At 54.7% G+C, this 27,020-nt stretch overlaps 2 protein-coding genes across 6 annotated transcripts in view; one reads left to right on the top strand and one right to left on the bottom strand.

Annotated features, from left to right (window-relative positions):
• RASSF4 (Ras association domain family member 4) overlaps nt 1–26,058 on the bottom strand; it is a 38,817-nt gene extending 12,759 nt beyond the window's left edge. For 4 of the 5 annotated variants that reach the window (XR_013449696.1, XM_078077422.1, XM_036113926.2 and 1 more), the window contains exons 1-6: nt 25,946–26,058; nt 16,411–16,507; nt 14,230–14,305; nt 4,747–4,889; nt 3,283–3,374; nt 2,259–2,416 (exon numbers count right to left, since the gene is read on the bottom strand). Coding sequence is in view for 4 of the 5 variants with exons in the window: in XM_078077422.1 (XP_077933548.1) it covers nt 2,259–2,416; nt 3,283–3,374; nt 4,747–4,889; nt 14,230–14,305; nt 16,411–16,472 (531 nt within the window). In the remaining variant the exon portion in view is untranslated. The remainder of the gene's footprint in view (nt 1–2,258; nt 2,417–3,282; nt 3,375–4,746; nt 4,890–14,229; nt 14,306–16,410; nt 16,508–25,945) is intronic. The other variant, XM_078077423.1, reaches the window with a different exon arrangement.
• Nucleotides 7,606–9,057, top strand: DEPP1 (DEPP autophagy regulator 1). The gene is made up of 2 exons (XM_036113929.2): nt 7,606–7,817; nt 8,375–9,057. The coding sequence occupies exon 2, from the start codon at nt 8,401–8,403 to the stop codon at nt 9,025–9,027; it is 627 nt and encodes a 208-aa protein (XP_035969822.1). The 5' UTR covers nt 7,606–7,817; nt 8,375–8,400; the 3' UTR covers nt 9,028–9,057.
• Nucleotides 26,059–27,020: the final 962 nt, after the last annotated feature.

Below are 27,020 nucleotides of genomic sequence, written 5' to 3'. Positions count from 1 at the left end.
GCCGAATGACTCCGGGTTACACAGAAAGCCAGGCTAGGCTTTCAGTCGCCAAGAAATATGGAATAGAGGAGTCAGGCTGTTTCAAGGAGAAGAAAGGTCTTGTCAACAAGACATTATTAGTGTTGCTTCTGGCTGGAGCCTTTTTTCAAGATGATGCTGACCAGCTCCAAGTACGAACAAAGGCCCCCTGGCTGCTCTGCCATCTCTAACCGCAGTGGTTTCTCTCTGGTAGAATACATTTGAATCTAACAGCCCAGGACAAAGCAATGGGACAGGTACCAAGGTTTACTGAGTCTGGAAATCACATCAACACTACTGTGAATCAGAATAGTTTTGGAAAATGGTTGAGTGAAGTAATAGTGCGCAGTTCTAAGAAATAAAATCCAGAATAACAACCTCAGGAAGTCAATTCTAGGTATTTTTTTTTTAACTCGTTGCCTGTGATTCAAGTACCTTGTTACCTGATTTCTCAGGACACTGATTCCGAATGGACTGCCAAGTAAGAGGGAGAAGGAGCCCCTTACTCAGCCAGGAGATGGGAATCAGCTGTCCAACATGCCTAAGATACTAGTTCACATCCTGGATGTCAGTCAGTTTGCCTGGAGGAATGAACCCACCTTCTGTAGGTAAATCTGTTACTGGGAGAAAGAGCCGCTCTGACTGGATTACAGGCTAGTGGGTTGAGTGTTGAGCTGGCTGAGGAGCCCTTCTTGCCAGAGTGGCTCCCATGGATAAAAAGCTGTGACAAAAGTCCTCATTGTTCATTTCTGTTCATTCAAAAGGCTACAGAGTGCTCAGACATCTCCATGTCTCTGGGGCATTTGCAATGACTACAGTAAGGTTGAATGTGCTTAGAGATGAATGATTCCCTTAGAGGAGGGGGTAAATGTGCTGGAGATAAGCTCCACTATTTGTTACCTTGAGTCATGGATCAAAAGCTTCCTTTTTTAGGATCATAGAAATATGAAGAACCTAAACTCATGCAAATATTCTTTTAAAATTTTTGAATAATTCCTCAAAATAGCATATACATAGCTAATATACTTACTGAACACTTTACAGACGAAACCCCTTTGGAACAAGTTTTAAAGAATATCCAAGTCAGATTGTGGGTCCTTTGGCTAATCTAAACAATTCTTAATCTCTACTTAACTACAACCCTGCCCCCTCTAGGGAAACTACTCTCAAATAGTCCTGGGTTTCCCTGCACTTAGCAAGGATAACCTAGTGTCACCCATGAACATTCATTGCAAACCCAGCCCAGAGTGGAAGGCGGCGGTGGGGAGGGGGGGGTGCCCTCTTAGTAAGGCAGGGTCCCTTCTGCTTGCCTTGCTGAATTCTTCACCCCAAAGTCCAGGGTACTCCCCAGAGCACTTGAATGGCCCCTGGCAGGCCTAACCTGTGTAACTGTTCTTCAGGTCTGACCCTGAGAGCTGCCTTTGCCAGGCCCCCTCCCCCTCCCGTGAGTCATCGCCTATCAAGATGGGCAGCTGCTTCAGCTGGAAACCTCTGCTTCCATTTCCCAGTGCTGCAGGATGTGGCCCTGTTACAGGACACTCCATCCAGGGCCTCACCCAAATTGCCACTCCTGCCATTTATAGAAACAATCAACTTCTCCTTTTACAGTTTGGTTTGTTTAGGGACTGAAGTCATCTGGGGAAGGAGATCTTTTCCTCAGGTCAGTACAATACATACTCGGACAAAAGGCTAAGTGCTGGGAACCAGGAGTAGTGCGGGTTCTCTGGGGCCCAGAAACACGTGCCCCTGGGCACACCATAACCTAGGGCTTGCTCTATCCAGGGAGAAGGCCAGCAGCACATCACGTTCCCATGAAACCATCTGTCGAGCTCGGGTGGAAACCTCAGCGAAAATTGCCTAATTAGACATAAACTTGGCATTACTTTCCAAAAATCCATGCAACTTGTGAAAATGGATTGACAGTGAGTATGTGGTAAAAAACAAAACAAAGCAAAAAAACAAACCCAACAACAGGCTTTGGGGTCACCAGCTGGAATGTGTTGTGGTTTTTTTTGTTACTTCGATATGACTTTGGGCAACCTCTTTCTCCTCCTGAGCCCATTTATCGGTGAGGACGCAGATATGACACACCAGCACACAGGGCCATGGTCAGGGTGACCTCTGACAAGACCATGGTGGGGCCTGGCCTTCAGAAGGTCAACAGCTGCACCCGTGCTTGGGGCCGCCTTCCTGTGGCCTCACCGTCAGGGCCCAGGGAAGAGGCCAGGCTGGAACATCACCTTGTGGTTGTAAAAGTGCCCATTGATGGAGAAGCGGTGTCGCCGGATCCTCTGGGCCTCGCCGGGTGCGCGGGCCCGGGGCCTCCTCTGGATCACACAAGCTGCGTCACTCTTGGTCCGCATCAGCTGGGGGGTCTCCTCCTCCTCCTCCGGGGGCTCTGTAGTGAGGAACAGGTGAGAAGGTCAGTCTGGGGCGGAGCAAAGGGGCCAGAGAACTGCCGTGCTGCGGTGGTCATGCGGCGCGTGGGGCTTGGTTCCCTGGAGCTTTGTGGTCACACCCCGCTGCGGCAGACGGTGATGTGAATGCTGTTTCTGTGACAGAGCTTGGGTGATGCCCACTTCGCAGACAGGAAAGGGGGCCTCCAGACAGGACCACCTGTGTCACCATGCCGTATGGCCACGGCCTGGGCCTCCGTCTCTGGGCGCCCTGGGCAGCTCTTCGGCAGCCCCACCCCTGTCCTCTGAGCCCCCACTGAGTGTGAGGGGAGGACATAAAGAGGACAGATGAGCAGTCTGGACTCCAGAGTGTGAGGAAGATGCATCTTAGAGGCCCACAGGGCCAGGAGGGTGCCATGCTTGCTGTTGCTATTCTCTCCTTTCTATAAAGCAGGGGACTCAGGCAAATTACGTCAAACAATGTCACCTCTGCAAGTTTCTGCTTCCTTTTTCTGTAAGTGGGGAGCTGAGGAGAACGCCTTGTACTGAGGAGGTATTTAGCAAGTGTTGCTCCTGAAGACAAATAAAGCCACTCTGCGCTCCTCCACATAGCTGGTCTTTCTTTTTTCTTTTTTAGAGAGGGGAAGAGAGAAAAAGAGGGGGAGGGGCAAAGGGAGAGGGAGAGAGAAAGAATCCCAAGCAGGCTCCACATCCACCAGGGAGTCCAGCCTGGGGCTCGATCTCACAATCCTGAGGATCATGACCTGAGCTGAAATCAAGCATTGGACACTTTAACCAACTGAGCCAGCCAGGTGCCCCAACACAAAGCTGTTCTTCAGAGATAGTGGTCATGAGCCAAGCCCCTTACCTGAGCTGTGTCTGGAACTCTCGGCTCTGGGTGCTGTCTGAGTGCTTGGCTCCTGGGCAGGGACCCTGCCATCCTGAAGAAGTGGCTCCTTTCTGAAAAGACAGTCAAGGTGCTCATGCGGGGACAGAAAAAAGTAGCTCAAGTCACAGAGAAGAGGCTGGTGGCCTCTGAGGACGGGACATAGGCAAGAAGCAGGGCCGGCCAAGGTAAGGCTCTACTTCACACCGAGTTAATGGAAAACACTGAAAGAAAAACGAAGGATTGCCGGGGTGTCTGCCGGAAGGAGAGGGAGCGTACCCCGCAGACCTGAGTGGCATTGTCCCTGCTGCACAGACACACGGACACATGCCGTGTGCCCATGCACTCCTGGGCACCAGGCTGAGGGAGGCGGGGTGTGCGGCTGAGTGCTGAGCGGGCTCTCCGGGCTTCCCTCAGGCCTGATGGAGAGTCAGGCAGGGCCAACCTCAAGGGGCCAACCTCTGGGCCTCTGGGCCGGGCGGAGTCCAAGCCAGGGAAGCTGGTGCCGGCCGGGGAAGGGGATGTGTGTGACGGGAAGTAGCCCACAGCGTGAGGGAGCCAGGGAGGGGCAGGCGAAGAGCTGAACCCAGGCTGGGAGGCCTCTGAGGGTCCTGCTGTCTGGCCGCTTCTGTGGCTGCTGCCCCCCTGGGGAGTGGGACCATGAGTCCCACTCGTCGCCTTTCTACGAAGCCCGTCCAAACGTTATCCTCTAAGTCTGTATGGGGTGCACGAGGGGTGTCAAGGTGCCCTAAGTGCCCTCAGAACAGCAACTTTGCTTGAATTTTTGAAGGGGAAAAGGTTTCACATTTTCGCCTCTTGGAAGGATTCATTACATGCAGAAGCGAGCAAAATTCAGCAGCTCACTGCCCTTTGTTGGGGGGGAGGCGCTGGGAGGAGGCAGATGTTCATTAAGCGGTAAGGTAGGAAACGGTTTCATCACGATTAAAACATATTTCTGATACTAAAATAAACCTGATATTAAGCTCTAATAAATTTATAAAACCAAATTCTGATATTAAAATGAAAGTAGAGCAGTAGGAGGTTAAATTTGTGTGAATTTTTAAGGTAGAACAAGAGATGCCAAGAAATGTTTGTTTTGCCCAGGATGTTGGGAGTCCCCCGGCCACAGCTCCTTTCCTTGCAGATAAGGCAGCTCCTGTGAATGTATGAGAAACACAACTGGTGTTGGGAGTCTGGAAAATTCTCTAAGAGTGAGATGATTCGGTCATCATCTAGAAAGACCACTGTTGGCAGGTGAGGCCACGGGCTTAGCAGTCACGGGGTGCCAAGGATAGGGCGGGCTTGTGCTCTCATGTGCCCCATTTGGGAGCAGGGCTTTGCCCTGAGACTGAGGACACCACCCCCTGGACACCCCAAACAGTAAGCACGGGTTCAACAGGCGTCAAGGAGGGCGCCTGGCCCTGCCTCAGCCAGCCCAGCACTCACAGGGGGCAGCCGGGCTGTCCGGGTGTCCAGGCGGCTGAGGAGAGGTGCACTCGCTCCCTGTCGTCCTGTATCTGGAGCCGGATAGGCCGCCTCAGTCCCCAGGCAATGTTGAGAAGTCCCTCGATGATCAAAGCGCCTTCTTCCTGTGGGGAACCCACACAGGTTAGCCTCTTTCCCCACAGCAGCCCTCCTCAGGGGTCACTGCCCACCCTCCCTGAGCCCCCCTTAAGGCCCAGCCCCTCCCCCAGGGGGCTCCCCTGAACACTCTGGCCCCAAACACACCTCTCCTCCTTGGGGTCCCGTCCTCCCCTGGGGGAAGGCACGCGAGCCTCTATGTGCTCCAAGGCGTGAGGCCATGGGGCTGACCAGAGGAAGCCTGAGGCGTGCCCTTCCACCGCTCAGTTCACGTCTGGTCAGGGGCATGGCCGGGGACGGAGCAGCTGAGTCAGGCGTCCCACAGGAACCCAGCTGTTCTCCAGCAAGCACGTCCACACGGGTGAGGAAACACGTTCCAGAGAAGCCAGGCCACATTGACACTGGTGCCAGGTAGGGGTGCCTTCCTGCACCTGGGGGGGGCCCCACGGTCCCCAGGTCCCACTGCGAATGTGCTCAGGGCACTGGGTTCCATGCCCACCAGAGCAGGGGTGGCTCCTCCTCGGAGCTGTGTCTCAGCCTCGCCCTTCTCCCCGCCCTGCTCCCGATTGCCACAGGAACCACTCAAGCGGGCTGGGCCCACCCCGATTTCTAAGCTGCCTTCTTTCCTGAGGGCCGGTCTTGCTTTTCTCACCACCTGCGCGTTACCAGCCTCCACATCCCACTACTCACATGAACACTCCGAATAGCTACAACAGCTCTCGTTCTGAGTCCCCAACCAGCCTTGATCTCCCAAGGTCTGCAGATGGCACAGCTACCACCCTCCTGCCAAGCCCTGAGGTCCTAATTGACGGAACTCTCCAGAGGCACCCTCAGCCAGTTTCCCCTCCCCCACCCCTCCAGTCTTTGATTCTGTTTCTGACCTCTTTCAGGCTCTTGTGTATGCGTGACCACAGCCAGGCTCTCTGCGCGCAGCCGAATCGCCCCACGCGTGTGCCTGGCCAGGCTGCTTTCAGAACAGCTCTCAGCCCCACTTTCCCCAGATCCTTCCAGCTACCTGCTCCTAAGCTGCTTTGATACTAGCCTTTTGGCAATGAACGTTAAACATCATTCTCCCGTTGTTATGTATATATATATGTATTTTTTGAGCACTGGGTGTTATACTCCCATTGCTATCTTGTGCACCACTTTAGATTTACAAATTGCATTTCTTTCTCCTTATAGGCTTTGAAAGCCTTGTGAGAATAAGGGACCTTGTAGAAACGTCTTCGTATCCCCGGAAGGGCTTACAGAGGTATCCTGCAGCATTGATTTCATGGTAAGTTAGTAATCGCTTAAAACACCCTGCTATCCACAGAGAAAATAGTTCCACTCTGTTCAAGGTTATCAAAAATACACATAGCTTTCTGGAATGACCTTGTTAAAAAAGAAAATGACAACAGTAAAAGCAGAGCACTTTTTGATGACCACTGAGGTTACACGGCCACAGACATGTAACTAATGCTCCCTACAAAGTTAAGACTGGATGGATTCCCTGGAGTTAAAGGGCAGTAAGAAACCCCAAAGTGGGGTTCGGTTCTTTGTTTTCTGTCTTGGCCTCAGATGCCTCTGTCAGAGGTCAACATGCGGGGCGCCTGGGTGCCTCAGTTGTTAAGCACCTGCCTTCAGCTCAGGTCATGATCCCAGGGTCCTGGGATCAAGCCCCACATCGGGCTCCCTGCTCCACGGGGAGCCTGCTTCTCCCTCTCCCACTCCCCCGCTTGGTTCTCTCTCTTGCTGTGTCTCTCTCTGTCAAATAAATTAAAAAAAAAAAAAATCTTAAAAAAAAAAAGAGGTCAACACTCTGCGAGAGAGAGCCCCCCACCTCACCCGACACAGCTCAGCAAGTTCATTCATGGAGCCCCACTGCCTGCCGGCCCCACATCCGACCCTGTGTGGAGGGAGATCAAGCAGTCATGGTCCTGGGTCCGAGAGTCAGGAGATCATTTAGAGCTCTGAGGGGCAGGAGAAGACAGCACTGCTGGGCCAGGGACAGTGGGGCTGGACACGCTGAGGCTGGGCCTTCAAACATGCCACAGGAAGGCTCTGGAGACCTTGCAATGAAGGAGGCAGGAGGCATTGCCCTGGGACTGGGAGCCAGGGGCAGGAGCAGAGTTGCTGCCTCTGAGGTCAGGGATCAGCTACGCTGGGGTCTGCTGGCCTGATGTGACTCGGGCCCCATGTCCTTGCATAGCTGGTGCACAGATGTGTCCCCAAGCTGCCCCCCCCAACCACTGTTCCTCTGTCCCTCAGCCTGGCCCTATCGGGATGGAGGGGAGGCCCTGTCAAGGCTGCAGCTGTCTCTGGTCAAAGCAGGGGAAACTGAGGGCAGAGCAGAAGGAGCTCCAGGCTCCAGGGCGGCCCTCGCCGTACACGTGGGGAAGGGCATGCAGGCTGAGGCAGGACTTGAGTGTGGGCCCCACAGCCTCACATTTCCATTAAGTCGGGAAGCCATTCTGGGCCCTTTGATTCTGGGTCCCAGTGAACACGTCCCTCCTCACTGGACCCCCCTGCCTCTCCCTGGACTGAGGTGGCAGGAGCGGGGTGGCCCCTCCCCTGCCCTGGAGGGTAAACAACCCCGGAGCCTCCCACGGCTCCAGGCTGGCGGCGGGCCCAAGCCCGCCCGCCACGTTGTTTTCCCTCTGCAAGCCTTCCTGGGCACTGCTATTTTTGGCCCGCGTGACAGTGACTGATGGCAGGCGGGGAAGTATAAAAGCAGCTGCCGGGCCTCCGGGTCCACCAGACAGCTCGGGGAGGCTTGCACGCCAGGCAGCAGCCCCACCGTCACGCTCCCTGTCCATCTCCTGGCCATGCCAACACTGGACGCGGGGCTCTGACTGCGGGGCCCCCAACCCTCGGCCCCGAGCTCCCTGGGCCTTCCCAAGGACTGTCCTTGCTCATCTGGCAGCCCTGTGATCCCCGGGTTCCCTCAGCTACAGGTAAGGGAGAGCAGCTTCCCTCTGGTTAGAGATGGGACAGAAAGCTTTTGTTTATCTTTGAGGATGAACAGGGCCTCACTGCGGGTTAGAGACCAGGGCGTGCAGTCGATGGCAGGGATAGTAGCCGCCGAGGGCTTCGCATTCGTAGAGGGATTTCAATCCATGCTTTTCTTACAACACCCTTTCCAGCAGGTACTTATAACCCTGTTTTATGGACAGGTCAGGGGAGGCTTGGAGAGGTGACCTTGCCAACGATCCCCAGGTCAGGAAGCAGCAGAGGCTGGTTTTACACCCAGGTTCCCTCTGACTCCAGCCCATTAGGCCGGGTTGTCTGATTTGTGCGGGTTCTTCAACAACAGTAAGGATAGATTCTTGAGCACGAGGCTTTCAGCATTAGCAGGAAGGAAGAGTCCGGGAGTCCGAGCCCGGGCTTGGGTGTGCAGACTTCACTCCACTCTCAGGCCTGTGAATCCCCTGGGCAGCCTCAGCTGACAGAGGGGACACAGAGGGGTGACAGAATGGCAGACCCTCAACTCCGGTCCTCTGTTGATCAACAGGTCTCCGCCCCGCATCGCCAACGGCCATGAGGTCCCGGCTACTGCTTCCCGTGGCCCACCTGCCCACGATTCGGGAGACCCTGGAGGAGATGCTGCCGGGGGGGCCCGGGCAGGAGCCCCTGGCCTCCCCCAGCCTGAATGACTACGTGAAGTCCATTTGTCAGCTGGCACAGCCCACTTCAGTGCTGGACGTGGCCACAGCCAGGGCCCAGCCCAGCAGAAGCCCCCGGCCAGCCCGGACCTTCCAGAAGAGCTGCCCTACTGAGTCCCTACGGGACATTACTACCCGCTTCAGTGGTCAGCAACCGGCACCGCCCGGGGACGGCACTGCTGACCCCCTGGCCTGGCTCTTTGGGGAGTCCCAGGAAAAGCGGCCGAGTAGGAGGGACCTGCCAAGGAGGACTGGCTTCTCTGCTGACTCCTGGGGTTTACACAGACAGATGGACAGTGGCAAGGCCCGAGGGACCCCCAGAGGGAGACTCTGGGATGCCAGGGTGCAGGGGCACTCTCCGGTGAGACCCTCAAGGGACTGGCACCAGGGCTCCGGGGCTTCCAGGCAACTCTGTGGGGCCGCGGCCTCCCCCCTAGCCCCCCGCCCCAGCAGCACCCTCAGAACTCTCTATTTGCACCTCCCAGTGATCCATGAACTCTAACCCCTCCCCAATAAAGGCTTCTGTACAGAGTACGCTGGTCTGTGTCACCTCCCCACCCTCCTCCCCTGGGGTGGGCACTGTCCCCAGCAGGTCTCCAAGAGGGAAACACCTTTCTGCAGGGGCTGCCTGCCTGGGCATTTCATAGCGAGGCCCCCCCCCCCTGCCCCCCGAAGAGTGAGAACAGCCTATCTGGCCTCATGTGGTGTTACTGATCCTGCTTGCACTGTTCCTCTGGCTGAGCGCCTTGGGCAAGTTACTTAACATTTCTGTTTGTTGGTTTTCTCGTGGGTAAAATGGGGGTAATTAAAGGGACCTGCTTTCTAGGCTGTTCTGATGAGTTAATGTTCGCACGCATCATGGGGCGCATGTTACAAGCCCGCAGGCAGGCTTATACCCACGTCTATGTGACTGCTTCACAGGCAGGGATGCGAGGTCGGTGGTGGGTGAGAAGCGAAGCTCTCAGCCATACAAGGATTTCAGAGTGAGGCCTGCGCCCTCCCAGGTCAGCCTCCTGGCCCCACCCCCAGAGCCCGGGCTCCATGCAGCCCAAGAGGAAACATCCGGTTTCCCCAAATGTACCTGCTGAGTGTGGGGGGAACCTGTCACTGGGTCACCTGGGGTATCTCTGTGGCTCCAGCTCTCAAGTCCTGTTGTGTCATTAGGAGAGTTTTGCCCGTGCTGAGGGCCAGGACAGACCCCAGACCAGCTCAGCAGGCAGGGTGCCAAACCACCGGGCCTGGTGGCCCTGTCCCCACCATCCCCATCCCTCCCTCCACACCAGGGGGCTTCTCGGCTGTGGGGCAAAGTGCAGGCTATTGGTCAGCTGCCCTGCTCTCAGGCAAGTCCAGTGGCCAGGGCCTCCCTCCCCAGGTCCTAAGGTCTGGGCCAGCCCTGGCTCCTCCAAGCCCAGCACCGGAAGCCATCTGACAGGGAGGGAGATGAAGGTGAGGAATAGGGGTGAGGGAGGGTCTTCTTCCTCAGAGAGGTAGGTGAGACATCGGAGAACTCAGAAGAATCGGGCCTGAGGACCCATCACCCTGTTCCCTTGGGCCAGGTCAGAGCTGGCCAACCCTGGTCAGGGCGGAAGGGACAGAGGGGAGAGGAGGAGGACAGAGCTGGGGCCACAGTCAAGCTCACAGCCAGCTTCAGTTTCCTCCATCTCCTTGCTCTGAGGGCTACCCAACTATTTTCTTCCTTTCTTCTTCCTTTCCTTTTTTTTTCTACTTTAAAACTGCTTTGCACTTTAAAAAAAATGTTCATTGGCCCCCTTTTATGTGTGTTTTGTGGGAAGGCAGAACGTAAGCCATACATTTAAAAGTGTCAGACAAGTAATTTACTCAGTCTCCTTATCTGTAAAATGGGGACACCACCTTTGCCCTTCACAGCCTGCAGGGGTTGAGGAATGGGGCACATGCCCTTGGAGATGGAGTAGAAACACCTCAGAGGAGTGCCTGCATCCATCACAACCCGCTGTGTCCCTGGCCTGCTCAAACCTGCCCGTCCCTGACCTTTGCTGGCAAATAAGTGCGGAGCAGCCTTTAGTCAGAACACCCTGAGGAGGCGGCGGGGAGCGCTGATCTGGGAGGGGGTGCTGGCCAGTGACTGGGCTGGGCTTGCCTCACTGTACCCCTCTGCGAAGCTGTGTGAAATCGGGTCAGAAGGAGGCAACTAGGATGAGGTTGGCCAATCCCCCCCCGCCCTCCCCGCCACGCCCCGGCAAGCTCAAAAGCCACACGGCTGCATTTGGGAGGTCAGACAGGGCTCTGGGCTCCTTTGCTCATCTCCCCTGATGTGAAAGAAGCTAATGGCACCTTCAGGAAATGCCCCCCCCAAAAAAGAAAAAGAAATTAATAAAGAGCAGGGGGAAGGGGCTTCTGTCATTATTCCAAGCTTCCCACGGGACAGAACAGCCTAGCAGAAAGTCCCCGTGACGGGGGTCCTATAGAGCAGTCTCCTCCTCACTCGCCCCTGGAGTAGGGAAAGGATGCAGTGCCCTGACCAGGGGGCAGCCTGGGAAGCACTTGGGAGCTCTCAAGGGAACATGTCCACAGCCGAGTACACCCGGGTGCCAGTGGTCTGTCAACTGCCCGTCATCCTGCCTCCAGGCGTTAAAAGAAGGAGGATCACTATAAGAGGGAAGGGGATCCTGACTTTCTCCACCCTGGGAGAGGCAGAGACCCTGAGAGAGGGGATGCTCCTTCCCTTACTCTGCGCAGGAGCCTGGGACCAAGGATGGGGACTGGGTGTGATGCGTGCTCAGGGCCACCAGGGGGAGCACGAGAGGCCGGCTCCCCTAGCGGGCCACCCGCTGGTGCACAACAGGAGGGTCCTACTTCTCAGCGCAGGGACGTATTTACCCACCGGTATTTCTGGGTGGTCCGGTTTTCGCTCAAGCAACCAAACAGCCTGGTTAAAATGATTTGCTATCTTCAAAAGGCACAGATTGCTCCAGGTTGCTGGTGCTCTCCTTTGTAATATAAGCACAAGGCAGAGTTTACGATAGAGGAGGCCAGTGCCTGGGCCTCCTCCGACAGAGGAAGCTAGTACGGGAAATCCCTCGCCCTTGGGGAGCTGGGGAGAATTCGCCGGGAAACACTTGCCCCGGGGCATGGCCCTGCTCCCTGACACACTTCATCGTCCCACGTTCTATGGATCCCGGAAGGGACCGTGGAGGAGGAGGTGTCCCCAAACTGCAGCAGTCAGGCCATGGTCACTCGGGGGGAGGCCTAGTGACAGCAGGGAGCGGGGTCTCTTCTGAAGCCCCACGTGGCTCTGCGAGGGCACAGCCGGTGCTGAGCCCCTCCGCAGCTGGACGGCTCCTTAGCTCGGTGACCGGAGGTGACAAACAGCTCCCTGCGTCTCTGAGGCTGGTCAAAGCTTAATGCTGGCAATGGGGTCTCTGTCTTACAAACTTCTGTGCTCGGGCCTTGGAGCCATGCTGGCATCTTCCACTCACTGCAGTGTTACCTTGCAGGAGAGCCTTAAACTCTGAAAGCCTCAATCTCTTTGTCTGGAAAATGGCCATTCCCATGTCACACAGCTCTTGCATTACAGTGAAGAACAGAGGGGTGAAGTGCCTGGTGCCTGGTGCCTGTGTTCCCTGCCCTCAGGGCCCGCAGTGCCTGAGGAGAGGCCGGCCTGGGGTTGGCCCTGTGGCAGGTGCCTGAACTGCGAGTCCCTGAGGCCCAGGAGGTCCCGGGTCTGCGTTCTGAGAAACCACAGAGGCCTGAACACAGGCTGGTGGGTGGGTCACGGAGGCACTCAGTGTCCAGGAATCAGTCATGCATTTTAGTGTCAGCACTCTGTCCAGGCTGCCCAGGCCTACGTCCTTTTGTGGTGGCGGTCACCCCCCCCCCCCCCCCCGAGGACGCATACTCCCTCAGGCTGGTGCCCCTTGGCTGTTCAGGCTGAGGAAGGTTCCTGAAAGGTACTTTCTGGCTCCAGGGAGATCAAGTCAGATCCTTATCCCTCTTTAAGGTTAGGAACAGGAAAACCCCCGTCTGTGGGGTGTTAACTTCTTACCACAGGGGCTGTCAGGAACACCTCTTCCCCTTTTTGGGGTCTCTCACTTTTCCACATGGACTCTCCTGTCACACACAAACACAGGACATAGGTTTGGGGCTTCCCAGCCCTATGCCCCACACGACTGTTCCAACAGAGGGGATTGTCTTGGGGAATCCCAAGGGCCAAGGCCAAGCTCTTAGAGTAGCAATTCTCCAAACTTGACCTTCATCACAATCTCCTGGAGGGCTTGTTAAAACACAGATGGGAACATAAGGAGTTTCTGATTCAGCAGACCTGGGGGCAGGAGGGCGACAAGAATTTGCATTTCTCACCAGTCCCAGGTGACCTTGAGGCTGCTGGTGCACAGACCACAGGTTGAGAGCTGCCAAGTCTGCGATCAATCACTGAACGGCCCAGGGCTGAGGAACAGGCCCAGCCAGAAGACCCCAGCGCACGCCTCCAGCACAACGACTGAGGTGGGTCCAACTCCGCACTTAGCATAGACCAAAACTGTCCAGTGCTCAGGACCCATCTCAGCTTGCCCTGGGCCTGTGCTTGCTGGTTAGTCACCCAACACCTATGGTGGGTTGGCGCGCTGTGCCTGGCCCAGTGCCCGAAACCAGCCGGGCACTCAGGTAAGAAAAGCAGCAGCAAAACCAGAGATAGCAGGGGGGTGGCATCAGAGCCCCAGGGGGAGCAGGGCTGCGGCGGGCTGGTGAGAGAGGTGTCAGAGAGCTGCCCTGCAGAATGAAGAGCGGGGCCGGGCCGAGGGGGTGGGGACCGAGGCCCTGTGCAGGCTGAGCGGGCCCAGGGGAGGTGGCGTGGGAGGCGTGTGCCCTCCCAGGCCCAGTGCTGCCTGGACCACGGGCCAGCAGCTTCCCTCCCACACCCAGGCTCCCGAGCCGCGTGACAATAGCCAGGCCTGGGCTGTGTTGCGCCCACGGACGTGTTTTGTTTAGCCAGCATGGTGTTTTGAGGTTTGGGAAATTCCACATGAAATTCTGGATATCTAACTTCTTTCGAAAAATTAGGAAGAGTGGCTGTCTGGAGCCCACGTTCCTGCACAGCAGCGTCTCCTGACGGGACGTGCTCTCCGGCGTCCTCCACTCCCCAAGCCTGCCCTGCCTCTCCCATTCTGAGCTGCCTGGCCCTGCGAGCATCCTTTGGGGAGCTCTCCTCCATTTCAAAGCTTTCCTCTGATGTTTATTCTGACTGACAAACACGGAGACTGCTTTCACTTCTCGATTGCCCTGTGACCTTGGGCAAACCAGAGCCCGGTGTTGAGTTCCTTATTTGTGCTGTGGGATGGGCAGAGAAGGGACTGGGCTGTGCAGTCTCGAAGATTTCAAATTCCAGTGTCCTGGCAGTTCATCTAGGCAAAAGTCCCAGGTGGAAGGAGAAGACCCACAGGCGATTATTTCTACCTGCTCTGAACTCTTGCTGGGTCTGTGTGTGGGGGGGGAATGCTCTGACCCTCAGCACCCCTTACAGGACCTCCAAGGAGATGGCCTGGCTGCTGGTAACCTGGTCTCTAACTCAGAAGATGGACTCATAATTCATTATCCAAACTGGGACACTTCTGAGAGTGAAGGCAATGGTCTTAATAATGGCCCTGGAGTAACAGGTATAAACCAGGACTGTCTTCAGCAAACCAGGATGGATGGTGGCCTATGAATAAAGAAGAGAAACAGGCCTTACCTCTCGGTGTCTCAGCTGAAAGCTTCTGCCCTCATGGTAGCAGTTGTAAGTTTTTAGCAAGCTTAAGAGCTCCGACCTAAAAAGGTAAAGACACACATAATAACCTTGGGGCGTGGCAGGGCTTTGGGACATAATGACAGATGTCTTGCCAGCCACACACAATCAGTTTAGAGACTAGACTCTGCCATCAGACACACGCATTTCAGTCTTCTAGAGGTTTCACATGTCAGCCCTTGTGGAAGGTGTAGGGGTGGGAAGAGGACGAGGAGAAACTCACAGACGGCCCAAGTAATTGTGCAAATTGTGTGTGCACACTTTCACTATCACAGATCAGAGGTCCTGACAATTTCCCTGTACTTTACTTCTGAGTCACTTCCTCAATAAATTCCCTGAGATTAGATTATTAGCCTTTTAAAGACTCTTGCTTTTCTCCCCCATATTACTTCCTATAAGGGCCTGGTGGGCTGCTGTGGGGGCACCATGAGGGGTGCCTGCTTCTTCCTCGTCCTGCCTTTATGGAGGTATGATCAAGAGATGAAGTTGACAGCTGTGAGAGAAGATCCTGAAGGTCTGTGCCCAAAACGCCTTCTCCCCGGAATAAAGGGAGGCCGTGGCAGAGAGAAGAGAGTCCCTGCACCCCAGTGGGGCTCTGCAGGGGCGTGCGGTCCCGTACACAAGAAATGCGAGCCACACATGTAATTTTAAATCTTCTAGTAGTCATATTACAAAGAAAAAACAAACAGGGGAAATTAGTTTTCATAATACATTTTGTTTTATGGCACAATGTATCTAAAATTTTATCATGTCCACATGGAATCAATATAAAAACTACTAATGAGATCTTGTTCATTATTTTATTTTGTAATGAGTGTTTGCTACTTGTCTTTTATATTCACTACTCCTGTCCAGCTGTAAGTCATGCGCTTGGCAGCCACCGAGGCTCATGGCTCCCCTACCGGACGGTCCTGCTCTAGAATCTCTTCAGTCAGTGCCTTCGCTGACCCTGGAGTGCCCCAGGGTATGGACGAGCAACACCTGCTGCTGGTGCTCGGGTGTGCTTCCCGATGTGGGGGTGATGGTACCTGACAGGGCAAGTGAGGCACTTGTGATCCAGTGACTGGGATGCCATTAACACAGCAAGAGTCAATGTTGCAGGTTCACCGTGTCTATAAGTATGTAAATGCTGAACATAAACTTGGTAGGACACCCATACATGAAATCAATCATGTTATGGTTATGATTATGACGTTTCCCAAAGTTGTATTTTTTTTTTTTTTTTTAAAGATTTATTTATTTGAGAGAATGAGATAGAGCATGAGATGGGGGAGGGTCAGAGGGAGAAGCAGACTCCCTGCTGAGCAGGGAGCCCGATGTGGGACTCGATCCCAGGACTCCAGGATCATGACCTGAGCCGAAGGCAGTCGCTTAACCAACTGAGCCACCCAGGCGCCCCCAAAGTTGTATTTAATATGATTCTCATTATAAAATTTAAACCAGGAAAATGATGGTGTGGGCAGCACTGTGCATGGAGTGCCGTCTGTTTTCTCAGGTCTCTGAGAGGGGGACCCGGGAAGGAGGTCAGCAAAAGCTAGGAGGCTGGCTTCTCTTCAACATGGCAGATAGGAGCTGCCCAAATTTAGAAAAGATTTGGACTCAGGACTCAAAAAGCAAGATAACATAAAAAATACACTTTTCTTTAGTTGGGAAATAAATTTGAAAAACTATTCTAAACATTTTTTTATGGTAAGACTGATAGTAAATAAAATTAAAAATAAGCAGAGCTAAAAATTATTATGTCAATAAAATGCACTTTTTTCAGTAAAAACTCCCAACCTATTTTGAGTTTTTTTTTCTTTTTCCCCCCTGAACTGTTTAACATGATAAGAATGTTAGAATTGCTCTAGTTTTTGAATCAATTAAATGCCATCTGTGCAGAGTCACGGCGGACATTGCCATGCTTTCCTGCCTTTGTGGGCCTGAGGAGGCAGGGGTCAAACCCACACCCCAAAGAGATCCTTGATCTCCAAGGACACAGGCTTCAAAAAGAAGTGCCCCCATCACTGTCCCTGGAGCAGGCACATCATCATCTCTATGAAAGGTGCCCAGACTCCCTCCACCCAAAGTCTGTCCATGGCAAGGTGTGGCCACAAGAAGATCCCCTCCCTGTACGCAAAGCCTTACTTCAGGATGGACTTGCTGTCGCTGATGGGGACGTGAGAACTGGGCGGACAGTCTTCCTTCATCTTCCCCTCTTGTCTGCAGACTCGGAAGTTACCTGCTGGGAAGAGGAGGAAGGACAGACAGGTGAGCCTGGAGAAGCGCTGGCCAGTGCAGTGTCCAGAGCCCTGGTGTGCCAGCCTGTGGCTTCAGGCTCACCTCCCACCTCCCATCCCGCCCGTGCCCCTCCTCCCTCCACTCCTTGGCACAGGGCGGCCACAGCTGAAGGATCAGGCTCAGAGGACTTAATGGGGCCCCACACTCACCTGGGAAAGCCAAGCTCCCCTGGCGGGTGGGGGGCAAGGTCAGAACTGCGGAGCTAGCTGGCACCCAGTACCAGCTCTATCAGCCCCCCTCCCAGAATCTCTCCATAATCCCTAAGGATCTGGATCGTCTCATAAATGCTTCAGACCACAGGCTCTCTTCCCTCAGCTGGGACACGCTGAAGGATGGTTTCTGCCTCCATTGCTCCTCCAAACCCCCAAAGCACCCTGGGCCTTTCTCCTCCATTCCTACCAAGCCCAGGCTGGTGGCCCCATCACTGCCTTTGGAATCAGCACACCTGGGCCAGCTCTCCTGGTGATGGGTTACTCGGTACTGTGGTCACCACATTCAGGAGACTGTGTTGAGCATTTTCTACGAATTATCTTATTTACTCCTTACAACAATAGTATGAGGTAAGTATTATCCTATTCCCATTTTATGGATGAGAAAACAGAGTCAGAAGTTGAGTACTTTGCCCAAGATTCCCAGCGAATCGGTGGTAAAGTCAGTACTTGAACACAAGCATTTAGATCCTAGATTCTGGTCTCTTAACCCCTTCCCTGTATTAATCTTGCACAGTGACTTAAACCCTCCAGCCTTCTTTTTCTCATCTATGCAATGGGGTGACCTCTGCCCTATAGGACTGTTAGTTGATTCACACATGAAACTGTCTTCACAGCCTGGAAAGCTTTGTGGAGCTTCTCAAACCCTCCTGGGGAAATCCACTGGTGCTTCCTCTAGCTTGTTGCCATCTTCTGCACAGATTTCAACTTTCTCCCTCTCCAACTTACTCTGGCCAAGAACTCCCTTCTTGAGGCACGCCGTGTGTTGGGCAGTGAGCCACAGCTTCTCTCTGCTGCCCCCAGTCTTGGCCCTGTCCCTCCTTCTCTTCTCTCAAGTTGCCGCTAGCACTCTGAGGGGTTAAGTCACGCTGGGAAATGGCCCAGAAAGGGTACACAGCTTGTCCTTCACATCGCAGAGTGGCTCCTTCACAAAACCCCAACGTCTGTTCTCACAAACCTGGCTCAGTCAGGTCTTCCCCACACGTGTGTGTGTGTGCGTGCACGCGTGCACACGTACGCGCACACATGTTCCTGGGGGTTCATGGTCAGGTTCGACTGCTGTTGTATTAATGTCCTCAGAGCGCTCCATCCCCTTGGGCCCTGACTCTGACCAGCTGTACACCCTGTCTTCCTGCTTGTTTGATACCATCCACAGACAAGACAAGCCTGCCTTCCGTGATAGCATCAGGCTTGAACCACCATTTGATTCTGGAAGCAGGGAAACATAGAGAACGGGAACAAACTGAGGGAGGTGGGCTTCTCAGTGACCTCAGAATCATCCTATAAACACTTCCGCTCTGCCTGGGTCTAGACTGAGGCAAAACGTGGCCTAGAGAGAGGTTAGGCCCCTGGCTGTAGCCACAGTGAGGTCCTACCTCCAGAGGGCACAGGGTTAGGCACCATGGGGGCCTGGAGCGGGGGCCTTGCTCTTGGGCAACAGGATTTCAAAATCGGGTTTCAGTTCCTCAGGTCCTGAGGCTCCGGTGGAAAAAGTGATCTGCCAGGCTCCCTCTCTGGGCAGTTCCTCAAATACTTCCATGCAGAGCTGGCTTCAGCCCAAGAAAAGTATGTGGGTTTCTCACTCTCTGCTGCTTCTGTGGGCTCATGGCACTACTGTGTCTCGCTTTATGCAGGCTCATCGTGGGAAGGGCTGGATTTGCCCAGAAGTAACAGCAGGTGGTTTTTCCCCTTGTCTCCTCTGTAGCCAGCTTCTCTCCCACCCCTCCTCACTCCCTGCCAGGAGCTCTAGCCTCCCTGAGCTGCTCTCATTTCTCCTAACAGGCTTTCCGCTTTGTCCTCCTTCTGGGTCTTCATGGTGCTATCCAGAAAACAGCTCCTCCTTGTCCTATACTCGGCTGCGAGCTCCCCAGGACACCCTTGCCAGAAGAGCCACCTCCTCCCGTATCAGGAGAGGCTCCTTTCCAGTCCAGCACCTGCTCTGGGCTCCTGGCTGTGCTGGGTCTGCAGGGCCTGGCCCGTGTGTGAGGGAGCTGATCAGAGGCTGGGGGAGTGGGGGGGGCAGGGAGTGGGAGGTGAGGTTGAAGCTGCAGGCCTCCACACCAGGGACAGTACTTTTCTGGCTCACCCCATTTCCAGCCCCAAACCTGAGCCTGACACATAGCAGGAGGCACATAGATGGCTGTTAAATTATTGGATGAATTTGAGAAGCCTCACGGGGTCCTCCAAAGTCAGTTTTCCAAGAGCTGTGCATATGCAGCTGGAATAAAACACGTAAATGTCTCCAGGGTCAGGGAAGTGACTCCGCTGAGATACTGGTCAGTGGAGTCCATGGGGACTTGGCGGACACATTCCTTCTCTGGAGGGTCAGCTCTCCTGGAGTGTCATGAGAAGCCAGACATCTGGATTTGTATGGGCTACATTTCACTGTTTAAAGGTGGACGCTGTGGCTGAGACACGGACCTGTGCTAGTGGCTGAGACACTGACCTGTGCTAGTGGCTGAGACACGGACCTGTGCTAGCTCACATTCCTCCAGGCCCCCGGGGGGCCGTGTGCCTAACACCTCACATGTCACACGCAGGAAGGGTTGTGTGTCACTCTCAGGCTAGTGCTTTCGAGCCATGTGTGACCCTGGTCTCTGCCACGGTGACCCAGAAAGCTGCATGTGCCAATTGGTGCCGCTTCCAGATGGTCAGCCTGGGTCCCCGAGTGCCTCTGTGGAGCAGAGTCCTCGGCCAACTCACTCTGGATATGGACTGGGAAGAGAAGTAATGCTCTGCTGGGAAAAGCTGCTGGTGTCTCAGGGATTTGTTACTGCAGCATGACCTAGACTATACTGACTAATGCAGGAAATTATTCAGTTAAAAAATATATAGTTAAAAATAAAATGTAACCAGACAAAACACACTTGCAAGACAGGTGACCTTGGTGGGGCTCCAGTGTGTGACTTCTGATTCACCACAGGACCCAGTTTACAATACTTTGATTCTCCCACACCATGTGGGGAATATGCCGATTTTGCTCTGTTTAGTAGGAATACTTATAAGTGGAACCTCTGTAAGTCATGCAGTGATTGGTTATTAATATGCTTCCTAAAGAGCTCTGGGCCAGGAGCTGCTAAAGACCCTCATGGCTTCAGTTGCCTGCCTTAGCCTCTCTGTGCCTTCATTTTCCCATCTGTGCAATGGGAATATTGATCTCCAATTTTCTCAACTGTAGAACTCTCTGTTCAAATGGAATATTTATGCAAATCAGATTAAAGGGGGCTGCTTGGTTGACAGTGAGGTGGGTGTTGGGGAACCCCATCCAGGGTTTTGCCTAGGACTCTGGATAATACTATTTGCAAAGCACAGTACTAAGTAACACATTCCCTGCATTGGCTTTCCAGAGAGCTTCAGTGTCCAGAATCTGCTCTTTAGAAGGACATGACCAACATGCTGAACAGCTCCAGCTGGAGTTGGGTGGCATCAGTTGGGGGAAGGAGTCAGGAGGAAAGTGAAGAATGGGGTGGCTGGGTGATGGACATGGGGGAGGGTATGTGCTATGGTGAGCGCTGTGAATTATATAAGACTGATGAATCATGGACCTGTACCCCTGAAACAAATAGTACATTATATGTTAATTTAAAAAAATTTAAAAAAAAGAATGGTCTAGGATTATAGATGGTCAAGTGAAAGGAGAAAGGAGAAGGTGACCCAGAGAGTAAATAGCTTAACTTGGCAGAGATGGAGAATGGGGCATGCCATCCCTGGGGAGTGCAGAAGATGAGTGAGCAAGGCTTCGGGGAGGCAACGAAGGGGACACTTCAGCAAAGGGGGTCTCTCCCAACTGGTTGGGCTGGGTCTGAGCCTTATGGGGTAGGAACCTTGGCCCCCTGGAAAAACAGTCTCTTCTTTGAGAGAATCACACATTTCTGTGTCTTCTGACATTCATCATCTGTCTCTCTGATTCTCACATGTCCACCCTTCCCCCCCAAGTAGACAACATCTCCACCTCCCTGAGTTCCAGAGCTAAACTTGGGGGTCACTCACAGACTTCCACTCCAAATCTGAACACTGTGCATTTGTGCCTCCTTTAGCAGACTGAACTTGAGATGCTTTTCACCCATTTTGATAATCCCTGTGTCTTGTAGAGTTCTAAAGTGAGGTGCACGTGTGACGCAGGGGCACCCTAGAGAGAACTGCTGAATGAGAGAGCTGCAAGGCAGGGAGAGAGAAAGGGAGGGAGGGACAGAGAGAGAGAGAGAGAGAGAGAGAGAGGAACCCCCCAGGAAGAAAGCAAACAGAGATCCCTCTGTTCAGAACGTGCTTCTGAAACTCCCTTAAACATTCACTCTCCCTGTGCACTGGACAGGGCCTTGGACAATCTCTAATGGAATGCTTTTCAACCTTTAATAAAACAGACAATCTTATTTGTAAAGGCAGAAGCCCAATGCACAAACAGATTAAAGCAAGGCTACTTTGGTTGAAGCTGGAGTGGGGGAGAGCATGCGCTGGAGCCGGCCTGCCACCCAGGCGCAGTCCAAAAACCAGAGTGACAGATGCAGCTGGGCAGGCCAAACCCTGCGGCTCTGGGAGGCCAGCCCTCTTTGTCCCGGCCTGCTCCCCTCCCCCGGCCCCCAGGCACACAGCTCAGGCCTCAGTGTTTTCTCCCAGGGCGGGAGGAGGCTCTGTTCCCAACTAGAGGACTCAGACTGCAGCCAGGGCTCCTTGTCCCCAGACAAGTGGCCCCAGGGCGACGTGCCAGCCATGGTTACCTGTCCCCAGTGAACAGGCAGTGAACTGTTCTTGCTTTCCACTTCAGCGGCTGCTCGGCCAGCCGTGCAGGGGGGCTGCTAAGGACAGCCAGCACCACAGCCTGCCTTGGCCATTGTCCCTGGCCTTTGATTTGGGACAAAGGACACTGAAGCCTTTACAACTGTGAGGCTTGGCCCATATTGACCTTGTTTGTGGTCATGGAGCCGGTTATCACAGAAGAAGGCAGCTTTGTGGCTCCTCGGGTCACCACCGCAGCCCAATCCTGCTGGCCAGGGGCAAAGGAGAAAAAGGCTAAGGGAGTGGGGTATTCATGAAGCCGAACTGAGTGCATTTGAAAGCCTTTTCTTTCGGGACTCTGTGCTGCCTACTTTTTCCTCTTACAATGCCCTCTCTTTTCATACAATGATGGCGAAAATAGATGGTCATTGTCCTCACTTGGCAAAATGGCAAATGCATCAATATCCAAATTTAAATGTTCTGGGGATGTCTGTGAGATCTGGTAACCTCTAATACTTTATAAAATTATGATGCTTATTTTCTTCTTTAGGCATGATTAAAATCGAATGTGTAAATAAAGTGACATGGGAAGGGAAAGAAAGGAGGACAGAGCGGTGGGGCCCAGCTGGGAGCCTCAGACCCAGGCTGCTTCGACTGGAAGGAGGCAGGAGGCTGAGAGAGAGGGCAGGTGCAGGGCCACAGCCCGGCATTCCCGAGAAGCCTAAGTTCCCTGCTCCGAAGCCCATGACCACAACTTCCAAAGGCCAGCCGGGGAGGGGGGGCTGGGCAGCAGGAGGCACTGAAAACAAGGAGCCTTAAAGGCCCCCCCGGCCCCCCTCCGGCACCTGTCAGCCAGCAAATGGCAGGAGCCTTAGCCAGAGAGGAAGCTGCAGGGCTTGGTGGCGGTCCCAGCTGCCTCTGAGAGGGGGCCTGGCTGGACACAGGCAGCCCCTCAGCAGCACATGTTCGCTGAGAAAGCCCGTTGTTGGGGTGCGGATGGCAGGCAGCGACTCAGCAGCTGCTGCCCCTGCCCCTCCACACGGCCGTCCTTCCCCCACTCTCCAGTTCCAACGGCCGTCCCCCTCCCTCTGCCACCATCTGCCTTGGGCTCAGCCACGCCCCTCCCTGCCTCAGCACGGTAGCTAGGAAGGAGGACCCGGGGGACACTGTGCGCGGGCCAGATGGAGGTGATGGTGGCTGAGGGAGAGCAGGAGAGGTGACTGCAGGGCCGCCAGCCACCTCCACCACTGCCTTCTCCTGGGCTGATTCACGGACCCCAACTCACCTTTGCTGCGTCCTCCCCACCTCCAGGGTCCTGGGCTCCCACCCACAGGTCTCCCTGAGCCCATCCTGGCACCCAGGCCTCCCTGACCCTGGTGCCCTTCCTCTGAAGAGCTTGGCCCTCCGCACCCGAGCAGGCTGGCCTTGCTCGCATCTTCCAGACAGCCCTAGCTCGGAGGCAGCACCTCATCCAGGCCCCTGCGGCAGGATTTCTGGTTTCTGCTCTTGCTTTCCGAGGCACGGCAACCTGAGGCTCCCTCCCGCTCCCTCTCTCATACACACCAGAGGCCGGAGGGGCCCTTCCTGCCAAAACCAGGCTCACCTCTTCCCTCTGGAAGTCGGGATCCATGCAAACAGGAATCCTCTCAGCCATGCTTTTTGGGCCAAACAGGTGCTCCGAATGACCAAGATCCCGAGTGCCTGGGGCCAGGGGTGGGGGCAGTCTGGGGGGCAAGCCCTCCGAGCCAGCAGGTGCAGGGCTGCGCCGGGGGCTCTCCGTGGCTGCCCCCACCTCTGCTGTCTACCGCACCAGGCCTGTGCGCCAAGTGCAGTTGCTGGGGGTGCTTTCTTGTGAGACATCGTGTGGCTCAGAATCTTCTGGGCCACAGAGCCCTTTGGAATCTCTTGAAAGCGTAACACACGCTCCCCGGGAAAATGCACATATGTGCATGAGTGTGCAAGTATGCATACACCAAATTTGTATACCACTGCAGGGGCCTCAGGAAGCCCCTATTCATGTGCCCCTGGATCCCCAGATCCCAGGTTAAGAACTTCTGCTGAAACGTGTCACAGTGAGAGACAGGAGGCAAAGGGGCCTCCCAGAGAGAAGTCTGGGTGTGGGTTTTGCTGCCGCATGCACCTGGCGTGTGACTCCAGCATGTTGTGCTGTCCCTTGGGCCTCAGTTTAGCCAGGATTGTACGGGCGGCTGGTCCAGAATGTCTTCAGGGCTCTTCCCAGCTCTGCAGCTATGGGGCTGCATGAGCTCCCTGCTCCCACCGCCCCAGAGTCAGGCGGGGCAAGCGGAAGAGGTTCCTAATCCTTCCCTCAGCAGTGCATCCTGGGGAACGAGGTCAGGCAGCCAGAAAAGAAAACTGAGCAAACTGTAAGTTCCCCTTTAATAAGAGAAGAAGCTCTGGGAAGAACAGCCACTTCCTATTTGATCTTAATTTACTTTAAAGCAATTCCAAAATATTTCCTTCAGTGTACTCTGTGACCAGATAACCACCCAGCCTTCACAAGGATCTGGGTTTAAAGCTCTGCTCTGTGATTCGTCAGCTGTGTGACCTTAGGCCAAGTCCCTTTCTCTCTCTGAACCTCAGGTTCCTCATTAGCTGAATCGCTGACTGCTGTAAGACGGGCCTCACATGGAGCTCACCCATAATAAGCCGAGGCTCCCAAGACAGGTTGCAACGGGGGTCGGAAGAGATAGCGGGGTTCTGGAGATGGGGATGTGGGACTCAAAGAGGAGGGCAGTCCTCCCAGCTGGAGTGGCTGTGAGCAAGGACATATGGCTGAGTTTACTCTCCAAACCAGGGCCCAGGTCCCCTGGGGCCTAGTCCAGAGTGCCTTCTGGAAGACCTCCTAGTCAGGGTCTCCCTGTTAGGCGTTGCATTGACAGGATCTGAACTGCGACATGATGAGTTCTGCTCCTGCCTTAGTTCTCTGGCATTGTCCAGCTGACCTTGACCCAGGGGGGGCCCTGGACCTTCACTCTGTTCTCCACCTCCAGGCCACCCATTGGAGTCTCAGGGTGGAAACAGGGCCTCCCTTCCCACTTTCACAGGGGCTGTCTAATCTGTGGCCTCAACCTCACTTTCACTGTCAAGTCTTGAACCACCAGCACCACACACACAGAGAATTATGACAAGAACTATTGAAAATACACTTTGCCACTGACAAAGTGCTGAAACACAACCCATTACAACTTCCAGACAGAAATTTTTTGACCTAAGTTTAATACGTTCCATCGTCTTCCCTTCTTTCCCTTCCCCTTGTCTCCTCCCCCTTCCTCTCCTCTCGCTCCCCCAGTCTCTCCTTCCTCCCTTCCTCCCTCTAGCACCTCCCATCCTGGTGGCCATAGCTCAGGAATTATACTGGGGAGCAGGTTCACCTGTTAGTTCTACCAATTTACTGCATTTTTTTTTTTTTTTAAATCATGGCTACTGGCAACAAAGCTTGGTTGCCCCCTGAGCAGTTTAAAACTACAGAGAAGCTAGTAAGGGTTTCTTCAGCTAGTCTAAGTGTGTGGTTTTGGAGTCTAACCTGCTTGGGTTCAAATTCCAGAATCCCAGCCCCATTTGCTGCAACTTTATTTGTTTATGAAGTGAGATTACTAAAGATCTCCTTACAGTGTTTTAAGAAAGCACCGGCCAGCACTGGCCTTGCACTGATGGTGTGTGAGAGGGGGCCCTCCCTCCCACAGGGCTGTGTCAGGTTGTCAAAACTCTGAAGCATCTCTCCAGAATCAGAGTCAGGAGCATGGGGGGTGGGGGGGGGGAGGGCAGGATGGCAGGCAGGGTGAACTCTGAAGTCAGTGGGTGAAATGAATGAGACCTGGCACAACAAAGTCTGAGTTCAAATCCTGACTCCACCACTGGGTGAAACTGGACAATTCCATAGCTCTGTAAGCCTCAGTTTTCTCATCTGATAATGGGGATAATGAAAATATCAGGGCTGTGGGAAATAGGTGCCATATTGTGCTACCGCCCTTTGCACAGGTCTGGGAACCAGGCAAATCCTTTATAAATAGCATGGTGAGGCAAGCCCCTCCTTCTGCTACCTTCTGCTATTGTCTCGGCGCCGGTTTTCCATCTGTGAAATCTGAGAGTTGTGTCAGAGCCTCTTTGAGCCTCTCCCCCCAACTAAGATCAATGCCTAAGACAAGAGACAAGGTGAGCAAAGGTGTAGCCTGCGGCCGCTCTCACCTATCCTGCCCAGGTTCGAGCTCTTGAAGTGCCTTCCCCCTGGAGAAGGTGCCTGGCGCAGTGTCCGCTCTCAGCAGTGGGCCTGAGGCCCGGGCTGCGCCAGGCTGGCAGGGGGAGGGAACTCTGCACGCGGCAGCCAAGGGGCACCGGTGCCCGAGCTCCAGAGTCCACGGCTGGGGGCGGTTTCGGGCTCGGGGACAGGAGGAGACGGTGCTCCCCGGACGCCCCCAAACTCCTGCCTGTGCATCACTCACCCTCCGCTCATCGCGCAGTCCAGAAGCCTCTGCCCATGCTGTGCCCTCGCCGGCACCCGAGCTGTGTCCGCAGCGCCTAAAGCCCCAGGTCCCCGGGGCTTGGCGCGTAGGGCCCGCCCCTCCCCGCCCCTCCCCGCCCCTCGCCCGGCACTGGCCAATGGCCCGCCCCATCTGTCCCTCTCCGCCCCGCCCCTCCCCGCCTCCTCCCCGCCCCTCGTCTCGCGCAGGCCAATGGAGCCGCCCCGTCCGTCCCGCCCCGCCCCGCCCCCGGCACACCGCGGAGGGTGGGCTCCGGGTGGTGCCCGAGGGGCGGCAGGGATGGTTGGGGAGTCAGACCCTAGATGTGTCCTCGCACCATGACGAGGGCGCCCGGAGACGCTTGGAGGAAGCAGCCCAGACTCTGCCTGGAGGGTTCGGGGTGTGGGCGGAGTCCGGGACCCTTGGGTGGCCAGGACCCTTGGGCTTCCAACAAAGGCCGCTGAGTGGGCGCCGAAATTACTAGTGTGCGCTGGGGAGGACGTTATCCGTTATCTTTTTTGCTCACGGGGCACCTGTGTGTGGTCCTGCTGTTTGATTGGCGTGGCCTCTCAGAGCTCCACCGCGTTTAAGAAATCGGATCCGATGGTAAAGAGGAGATAAACTTCTCTTCCAGTCACCGCCAGCTGAATGAGGATTTGCCTGCACCGACCGAGGCAGAGGGGACTGAAGCCCACAGGCCTTTTGGGGAGCTCAGACAGTTCAGTTTCTGGGGTATGGGGGTGGCGGGGGTGGGGTGGGGGATGGGGAAAGGGCTGATGGAAACATTTGCAGTTTCTGTTTTATATCACCATCCCTAGTCCTGACCTTTGGATCTCTTCTCCCCTACTCTCAACACAAATCATTTTAGTGTCATTCGATCTGTGGTTCTTAGTCTTTGTAGAAACAGATGGCCATTTTAGAACCTGGTATGTACCTTCTAGAAAAATGCAGGTAAAATCAGCCTGGGATTTGAGTTTATGGGCCCCTGACCCCCTCTTGAGAGGGGCTGTGCTAATCATTGTTGTCAGGGCTGGGGGATTTGGGGGTCAAGAGATTG

This window comes from Halichoerus grypus, chromosome 7 (genome assembly GCF_964656455.1).
Source record: "Halichoerus grypus chromosome 7, mHalGry1.hap1.1, whole genome shotgun sequence".
Lineage (NCBI taxonomy): Eukaryota > Metazoa > Chordata > Mammalia > Carnivora > Phocidae > Halichoerus > Halichoerus grypus.
The sequence above is the reverse complement of the archived record's forward strand: the minus strand, read 5'-3'. Positions and strand labels throughout refer to the sequence as shown.

What these genes read in the sequence shown, in the direction of transcription:
- DEPP1 (XM_036113929.2), top strand. Translation starts at nt 8,401, where the DNA reads ATGAGGTCCCGGCTACTGCTTCCCGTGGCCCACCTGCCCACGATTCGG.